At 39.7% G+C, this 9,268-nt stretch overlaps 1 protein-coding gene across 1 annotated transcript; it reads right to left on the bottom strand.

The window, feature by feature from the left end:
* Nucleotides 1–2,959: 2,959 nt before the first annotated feature.
* On the bottom strand, nucleotides 2,960–8,059 carry LOC146970868 (cytochrome P450 7A1-like). Its single transcript, XM_085804794.1, has 8 exons — nucleotides 7,726–8,059; nucleotides 6,397–6,637; nucleotides 6,098–6,307; nucleotides 5,747–5,941; nucleotides 5,394–5,593; nucleotides 4,324–4,454; nucleotides 3,955–4,133; nucleotides 2,960–3,833 (listed from the first exon to the last, which is right to left on the bottom strand). Exons 1-8 carry the CDS (start codon nucleotides 7,806–7,808, stop codon nucleotides 3,531–3,533), a joined length of 1,542 nt encoding a protein of 513 aa, XP_085660920.1. The 5' UTR covers nucleotides 7,809–8,059; the 3' UTR covers nucleotides 2,960–3,530.
* Between the last annotated feature and the right edge of the window lie 1,209 nt (nucleotides 8,060–9,268).

The raw sequence follows: 9,268 nt of genomic DNA, 5'->3' as shown, positions 1-9,268 counted from the left end.
CCGGTAGCCTACCTACGCTATCAGACGCAGGTTAGGCAGTGTTGAGGTAATGAAATGAACCTCACTGATATAGCATCCAGCGATCAGGTATAATTCCTGGTAGAGGAGATGGTCGAGGAGTGCTATGGTCCAGGCCAAATGGCATGAAAGTCTCTTAAAAAACAAAAATAGATCAGTTTTCAGTCGGAGTATGAGGAGCTCCGGTGAACGGCTGCAGACGCCGACGCATGCGCATTGCATCGTGATAACCTAAACACAGACAGGTAGAATGAGTGAGTGAATGAAAGATGTATGAGTGAGTGCTTTGGGAAGTTAATGGTTTTGTTTTGTCTGTTTTGTTGTTGTTGTGGTTGTTTGTTTTGTTTTGTTTTTCTTATTTTTTCTTATTGTTTGTTTGGTTTTGGTTGATTGAACAATTCTGTTAACTCAATATGCCAATCGGGAGGAGGGTGGGGGTAAGGGGGTTAATGGGGTGAAAACGAAGACAACAAAGGCAGTAAGGCGGCTGTCTGCAAAAAAAACAATAAATAATTGATCATAAAAAAAAAGAAAATGAAAAAGGATTTCTGTTCATCCATTTTAATTTCAAGACCAACAGTCCTGTAGGTGCACAGACATGTGCAAGTGGATCTGCTACTTCAGCAAACTAGACCCTGGATGGGAAAATGACAACCAAATTGTTCTGAAACTAGCCAAAACACTTGCATAACACTACACGTGATGGAGCACTGAGACAGGTGTACAAATGTATTGATTTATTATCTGTTTGTTCAGCATCTACATGATACATTGTACTCATACACATACTCTTGGGATGAACTTTGTTGAGAAAAAAAACCTTCAGACTGTGAGGAAATAAAATAAAACACCTCTGCATCATTACAGCAATTCTCATTCTCTAACCACAAGTTCATTAGAATCATTCAGGGTATGTCTAAAAATGTTTTTCACGTAAAATAGGTCATTTTAATTGTTGAAATGACCTGTTTTACATGAAAAACATTTTTGGAGGTGATTATGTCTCCGGCTTAACCTTGCATTTTGAGGTCTTTGCCAAGCTATTTAATCATGTGTGCAATTGCCATATAATTAACAGTATTAATAAGGCATTAGTTAATTACAATCAATGAATTACTCCCTTATAAATGTTGGAGTGCAGTTTGAAAAGAGAAAATTCCTGCTGTGCAGCACTTAAAAAAGTCCTTCACCTGCAAAAAAGTTCAGCCAACTTTATGCCATAAGCATTGTTTGATTCTTTCATTTTTTGATGCACTTGAACTACAAACTGCTATTGTTATGTAGCAGGTCTTGCGATCACGACACTGAGAGGGTAGAGGTCGTTATAAAGGTCAGTATTGGCCAACAATCTGACAAGTATTCATTGACACCAGTGTCTGAAACTTAGAAAGCCAGAGGGAGCAAAGTCCAAGGTTGATCTGTATCTCCTATTGCAGGGTGGAGGTGAAGGCAGAAAATGATACTGATAACTGAATTGCACTGCATTAATTCATTGAAGAAAAAATTGGTCATACTCAATATGCCAATCGGGAGTAGGGTGGGGGGAAGGGGGTTAATGGGGTGAAAACGAAGACAACAAAGGCAGTAATTCATTATGCTACCCCACCGATTGTTTTTCTTTTCTTTTTCTTTTTGTCTTGTCAGTTTCATTTTAATTTCAAAATTTGCTTCCATACATCTTAAGACCAACACTCCTGTAGGTGCACAGACATGTGCAAGTGGATCTGCTATTTCAGCAACCTGGACCCTGGATGGGAAAATGACAAATTGTTCTGAAACTAGCCAAAACACTTGCATAACACTACACGTGATGGAGCACTGAGACAGGTGTACAAATGTATTGATTTATTATCTGTTTGTTCAGCATCTACATGATACACACACATACTCTTGGGATGAACTTTGTTGAGAAAAAAAAACTTCAGACTGTGAGGAAATAAAATAAAACACCTCTGCATCATTACAGCAATTCTCTAACCACAAGTTCATTAGAATCATTCAGGGTATGTCTACATGGACATAACAAAGGCATAATGTTTTTCATGTAAAATAGGTAATTTTAATTGTTGAAATGACCTGTTTTACATGAAAAACATTTTTTGAGGTGATTATGTCTCCGGCTTAACCTTGCATTTTGAGGTCGGTGCCAAGCTATTTAGTGCAATTGCCATATAATTAACAGTATTAATAAGGCATTAGTTAATTACAATCAATGAATTACTCCCTTATAAATGTTGGAGTGCAGTTTGAAGAGAGAATTCCTGTTGCGCAGCACTTAAAAAAAACCTTCACCTGCAAAAAAGTTCAGCCAACTTTATGTCATAAATATCAGCCTGAGTTACAAATGAGCACCTGAACTACAAACTGATATTGTTAAGTAGCAGGTCTTGCGATCACGACACTGAGAGGGTAGAGGTCGTTATAAAGGTCAGTATTGGCCAACAATCTGACAAGTATTCATTGACACCAGTGTCTGAAACTTAGAAAGCCAGAGGGAGCAAAGTCCAAGGTTGATCTGTATCTCCTATTGCAGGGTGGAGGTGAAGGCAGAAAATGATACTGATAACTGAATTGCACTGCATTAATTCATTGAAGAAATAAATGGTCATGCTTGCCTCAGCAATTGCACTTCATAAATTAAATGTCCTGACGTCAAAGTACCAAATAAATGAGAACAGATCTCTGGCCAACAAATTGAATCAAAGGCAACTGGACTTGTATTTGACTAGGAAGACATTTCGCCTCTTGCTTCATCAGTTCACAACACATCAGTCTGACTAGTCTGACCGTCGATCGTCAGACTAGTGAGGTTGCCTTCGACTCAGTTTGTTGCCCAGAGATAACAATGACCTGGATGAATGAGAATATCCATAGACAAATGAGAACAGAACACATGATCCATGTGATTTTCATGCCATGTGATAAACACACAGAAAATGAGCACATTTCAACACAGCACTCTGTCTTTGATAGTCAATGCTAACATTTAACATACATTAAAATTGTAGTATTTACAAAAGAGTGCAAATGCAAACTTACATTATAGTTCTCAAGGGAGCATACCGGGGTCTTTGCATAGCCGATTTAGTGCAAGCCACTTATCTCATCATTCATTACTAGTGACTTAGACCATTTCATTTTTAGTCTGACCAATCTCTCAGGCTTTCGCCTGGTGCTATTAATTTCCTTTTTGATATAAAAATCATCTTTCAAATGCTTGAAACATCGGTTACAGGTTGTAATCCAGGCCACAGCTACCACCTTGAAGTATAAAAACACATTCATGGTATACATTTACATGACTCTAGGTCTGTCTTTCCACAGGAACTGAAGATGCTACCTCACATATTTCAACAGACACAGTGTTTAGCACTTCAGCACAAAATTAAAGCAACAAAAATGTATAATTCAGTCTATTTACACATGCAGCAACGCATCTTCATTTACATGTTAAATATATATATATACTATGTGCAATATACATAAGTCAGTCCATCTTACAAAGACAGAGACTAGTAGTCTGATTTCAGCTTGTACCTGAAGTCCACATCATAGGTAGGTTGGAGGATTCCAAGTCCAGCACGCGACTGGTCAAGAGGTGGGACTTTGATTGCAGGGTCCAGTAGTTCCATATCAAAGTAGGCCAGAACCAGACTGAGGAACTGCTTGATCTCATACACAGCGAAAAATCTGCCAGGACATTTGGTGACCCCAGAGCCAAAGGGCATGTAGAAATAACGTAGCCGTCGCCCACTGCGGTAAAAGGCAGTTTTCTCCTGACCCGTTTCATCCAAGAAACGGTCAAACTTGTACTCCTGCAGGACAAAGAGAAGACACAGAAAAAAGAAGGTGAGTTTTAAGAAGAGCGTCATAAACTTGCAGAGCTCCTAAAGATAGTTTCTCATCTATTCAGTAGGCATTAAAAAGGAGTCTTACACAGGGATCCTCATAGATTTCTGGATCATAGTGCAGCATGGGCGGATAGAGTGCAATGACATCATCTTTCCTAATATGGTAAGCTTCTTGATTGTCAAGGTGAAGCAGGTAGTCTTCCTTGGCAACACGCACATTCATTGAAGCACTGGAAAGACGCATGGCTTCTTTTACGATGCTGTCTATAAACAGAAAAACACAAATTAAATTAATTTCTCTATTTAAAAGGAACATATATGTTTATCCCCTGCTTAATCTCAGATTGGACAAAAACTCACAGAACACAGTGGTTGAATTCAGTCTCAGCAGGCCAAAATTTGAATGCAAGTGCGGTTGTTGTTAAAAAAATTCTATTTTAGGCAGAAATCTTACCCAAAACAGGCATGTTGTCCAGCTGGTCCCTGGTAAGTTTCAGTGTGGGGTCGCTGAGGTCAACTGTCTGACCGGAACTTTTAAAAACCTTCTGCACTTCCTCACGAGCTGCTTTCATTGCATCAGGACTCCTGAATACAGAAACCAGAACCCGTAAGTCACTATTAGGTATTAACAATTTTTCACAAATAATGAATTACTTTTCATGTCAACCTATGCAGTAACAGATATTGTCATTTCATTGCTGTCACACCATGGATGCTATCACATCTGTGCAAAGAACTTCTTATGTTTTAGTTCAGTATAGCTTCATTGAAACTTTGAGACATTGAGAGTGTAGATTAAAGAGGAAAACAATAGTGAACAATAAGTGACAGTTCTACTACAAAATTTGTAAAAAGGCTTGAATCCTTTATAAAGCCACTATACATCAGATACAATGGCAATTATTTCCCTTTTTGATGCATGTGACATGGCTTCCATTTCACAGGAAAAGAAAATACTCAGAGCTTCAGAACTGTTTTTTTTTTTATATGGGTGCCACAAATGGCAACATTCAACTATTATTTTGAGTCTTTGTTGTCTTCAGCATTTGGCTGTATTTGTCCAATAAAATTTATTTTCCTTAGCTCTTGGTTCAAGTGTCAGTGAGGACTATAACTTAAGTGCCATTAATTGCAGCATTGACTAATTCAGTAGAGCAGCAGCTCCTAATAAGTTTACATGTCAATGCCCAAACTATATCTTCTGTTTGATACCTGGTGTGTTATGCATGACCAATAGATCCAAAAACACAGTGTCGTTAAACTGGTTTACTGAGACCAATCAGTTAGATATAAGATATACATGTCTATAGCATATAGACATGTTTAGAGTGTATTATTTATTTGACTAATTTAAAGACAGTAATACGCCAAAGAATTGTATTTGTGATCTTGGTCTAAGATTTAGTATACAGTCTATACTAGTGTGGAAATTCCAGTCTACACTGAAATCCACCATTGTGGCTGTTTTTTGTTGCATTCAAAGACAGAACCAAAGGTACTGAATAAGAGAGCCTATCAACATACCTTATCATATAAAATAAACTCCAGAAGGTAGCAGGCAGGGTGTTTGCTTGTGAAGCCCAAAGCAGGGCTACGTGAGTTCTAGCCTTGCTCACGTCATTGAAGGTAGATAAGGAATCATTCAGGATCATCCTCATAGAGATCAGATCAGACACATTCTTCCTCTTGGACAAGTTTTCAGCATGCATGGTCTTTGCTAGGTTCTAGGGAATAAATACAGAAATAAGTTATACAAGTTTTCCTTTGAGCAAAAAAAGGTAAGGAAGACTGCCAGCATGTATTGTGACAGTTTATGTTTTTTGTTAGTTTATGTTGTGTAATTTCTCCCTTAATAGTAGTAGGAAAAGTCCACTAACCTCTCTGGCACTGTATGCACTCTTGAAGACATGGATGGGCAGACCAGCCACTAATGCAGGGAAGATTTTGTCAAACTCTTTGAAGTTCTCCAAAGCGTTGAGGACCAAAGCTTTCTGGGCTGCCTGCCGAGCCTGACACTTATCTTCACCAAACTCCTTTCCAAAAAGTGTCAGGTAGCCAGATTCAAACATGACCTGAATAACAGTAGGACAAATTAAGAGTTAAGATTTAGTTACAGTTGTCATACAAAATGTAAAAGTTATTTTGTCCAGACTGTCCACTATTAGGGCCTATCATCCAGTGTTTTTAATCAATCTTGTATATTGTCTGCCTTCAGTCCAGTTACTAACCTTGTAGCAGAAAGCAAAGATGCCATCCACTTCCCAGTGGTCTTGGCTGGGGCTGAGTGTGTCTGACCTCAGCATGACATCCTGCAGGTGCACCATCATGGTCTCTATCAGGGAGGGTAGAGCCTCACCCTGCAGAGTCTTCAGAAAGGTTTGGTGGAGATTCTCTGTGGTGTGGCCATGACGAGGATCGAAGCTGTCATGGCCAAACGCCTGGTGAAGACAGGAGGAACCATGTTAGGACCATGTAATAAGAGTAATATCGCAACAGAACACAACATGATAAAATCCCCTAAATCTACCTTGACAGATGTAGCAAAATGGAACTTCCTCCAATCCAGATGCCTTCCTTGTCTGATGACTGAATGGTAGGAGAAGGGGTCACACAGGAAGTGAATGTACTGGCCAGCGATTTTGCAGGTAAAAATATCGCCGTACTTCTTCTGGCGGCTGCGGAGGAACTGAAGAGGGTTTGCCCCAAATTGCAGAGCACAGCCCAGGTAAGGGATGAAGCCATTTTCAACTGCAGGCTCTCCAGGTTGCCTGTGGGCACGGAGAAGAAAACAAACCGTCACCGATGGAAAGTCAAAGTGTCTGCTATCATTTCTGTCTGAATAGAGAAGATTATAAGGATTGTAATAAGGATACGTTGTAAGTACAGGGATTATTATTAAATTCCTTTCTCAGTAAGTACTTTGCTCTTTTGTCTGCTGATGAACAAACCATTATAAAAATATAATGCACAAAATGTTTTTTTTTGCTGCCAAAGCAGAGAGGACAGAAAAAAAAATCACATCCCATGAGATCTGAAAACAATTACTGTCACAGTGTCTTCTCATGCTATTCAAAGCTGCAGTGATCAAGCGAGAAAGCACTGGCAGTTCATGGAATCAATAATCTCTGTTCAATAAGAATGTTTTTTCAGGTTCTTCTGGCCAAACATTTCAAATTTGTTCTAAGTTTGGTGATCAAAATCTGTAGAATGTTCTATGTATTTTGTATCATACATAAATAAAGACATTATTCAGCTTCTTTGGATGCATGCCATGTTTTTATCAAAACTCTACTTTTGACTCTTGAAGGCATAATTCCAAAACAGGTTCCACCGCCAGATGTATGCTTTTTCCTACTGCCGAAGGCTGATGATACCTTTAATCATTAAACTCATTCAGACCAGTTTTACTGAAATTGAACCACTCACTCCCACCAACCACAGTATTTCCAAAACATTAAAAGGTAGTTTCCAAGTCCACTAAAATAATAACTGTACTGAAAAGATCTATTGAAAAAAATAGTCTGACAACATAATATTATTAGAGAGGGAAATACCAAAGCAGCTACATCTTCACTCTGAATACACATGACCAATGACTGCACAACATAGTCTTTGTAAAGAGCAGCTAAGCATTGTTGCATTGGTGACTATGTTTGTGAATCAGCAGCATGCCAAACAAACTCCATCATCTCTACAAAAGCCTTTGTGTATAGTTAGCACTCACAACATGGCTGTTCACAATAAAATGATTGCATAAGTGATCACATGAATCATACACATCATTGTTGTGCACGTTTACTCAGATAACAAAAAGTGTGGAAGGTTCAGCAGAACACAGCAACTTCAACAGTCTCACCTGTGTCGTATCCCAACAGCGAGCCACAGAAGGCAGCAGAATCCAACCACTACGGCCCAGATCAGAGCAATGCTTATTATCATGTTGATGACGATGATCCAATAGCCTCAGTAAGAACTGCTATTGTTCATAAAGATTACACTCACAAGTGCAATGAACTAAGTGTTGGTTGCTCGATTAAAGTCAACGGTCTTAGCGAGGGCAATGCGTATTAAAGTTCCTGGAGTTTTCCAGTCCAGAGACAATGAATGCAAAGTGACAGGTCCTGTCACAGCAGGTTCGGTAAGAAACCTGTGTATATGTGTCACTGAGCAGTGTTGGTTCAACCCACTGTGATGACATGCAGCATGTGGGAGGTTTTTATACCTGCTTTGTGCTCAGGGGTGGGCCTGAGGACATCATTTTTTTCATTGTGTTGTGCAACAGAATGACCATTAGTACCCTCCCTGCAATGAGCTACTTAGATATGACCCAGTGCGTTCTTCTGAGCAAAGGAAATGACTCTTTTCTGAAATTGGAAACAGATCAGACGATTTTTTTTTTTTAAGAATTCTGATTTGTTTCCAATTTCAGAAAAGAGTCATTTCCTTTGCTCAAAAGAACGCGCAGGGTCATATCTAAGAAGCTAAAAGAAAACTCCTGTGTAACAGATAGCTTATCTTAAATTCCAGATTTCACATTAAGATAATTCTTGAAGTGAAAACATAAAAAAGTCTTTCAGCCTTTTATCTCTGGAACCTGACCGTGTGTGCATGAGTGAGCGTATGTGTGTGTGTGTGTGTGTGTGTGTGTGTGTGTGTGTGTGTGTGTGTGTGTGTGTGTGTGTGTGTGTGTGCGTGTGTGTGTGTGTGTGTGATTGAATTGGCCTTGACTGGAGTCCATGGACAGTTCCACCTGAAGGGCACCCAAGTTAGTAAACAGACTCAAGGTCTTTGTGGAGCGTGTACTGTCTGAGTTTGCATGTCAGGAATGATCATCACTGTTGTGCGGTATATGGCAGGTATGACCTGTTGAGGCTTGCCATTGTGCAGGTTGTGATCAAATCTAGTTCATCAAGAAAGACAACACTAAAGATGACATGAAAGTTGTGTAGTTAGACTTATTGGATAGACAATGAATCATTTATCCACCCAAAAAGAGCAACACCTCTCTTAACACAAGACTTTGGGATATAAAATACACTGTATGATCACAGTGATGACATCGTTTGCAGAAGTCTAATCTGGTCGAGTTGTTTTTAAAAACGCCCAGAAAAAGCTCTCACGTGACGTGTCATTCAATTCCACATGCAAATTTGTTCCTGGTAAGAAGCCAGAGAGAGACTTGTCACGGAGTGATCGCTGTATGGCAGCCAAAAAGCGGTGATGTACATGCTACTCAAAAGGAGTCGTGCATCATAGTGACTGCCAGACTATGTGCTCAGGCGGTCTGCAGGCACCATGTTGCTCTGAGCAGCTCCTTCAGCAGTAGACCCCACTCCTACACCCAGTCCTCCCATCGAGCTGGCCAGCTCTCCCTGCACCCCCCCCCCCACCAGAGGCTG

The sequence above is a fragment of the Trachurus japonicus genome, chromosome 17, assembly GCF_045865225.1.
Source record: "Trachurus japonicus isolate A0001 chromosome 17, Traja_1.0".
Lineage (NCBI taxonomy): Eukaryota > Metazoa > Chordata > Actinopteri > Carangiformes > Carangidae > Trachurus > Trachurus japonicus.
Note: the sequence above shows the minus strand (reverse complement) of the source record. Positions and strands in the feature narration are given on the sequence as shown.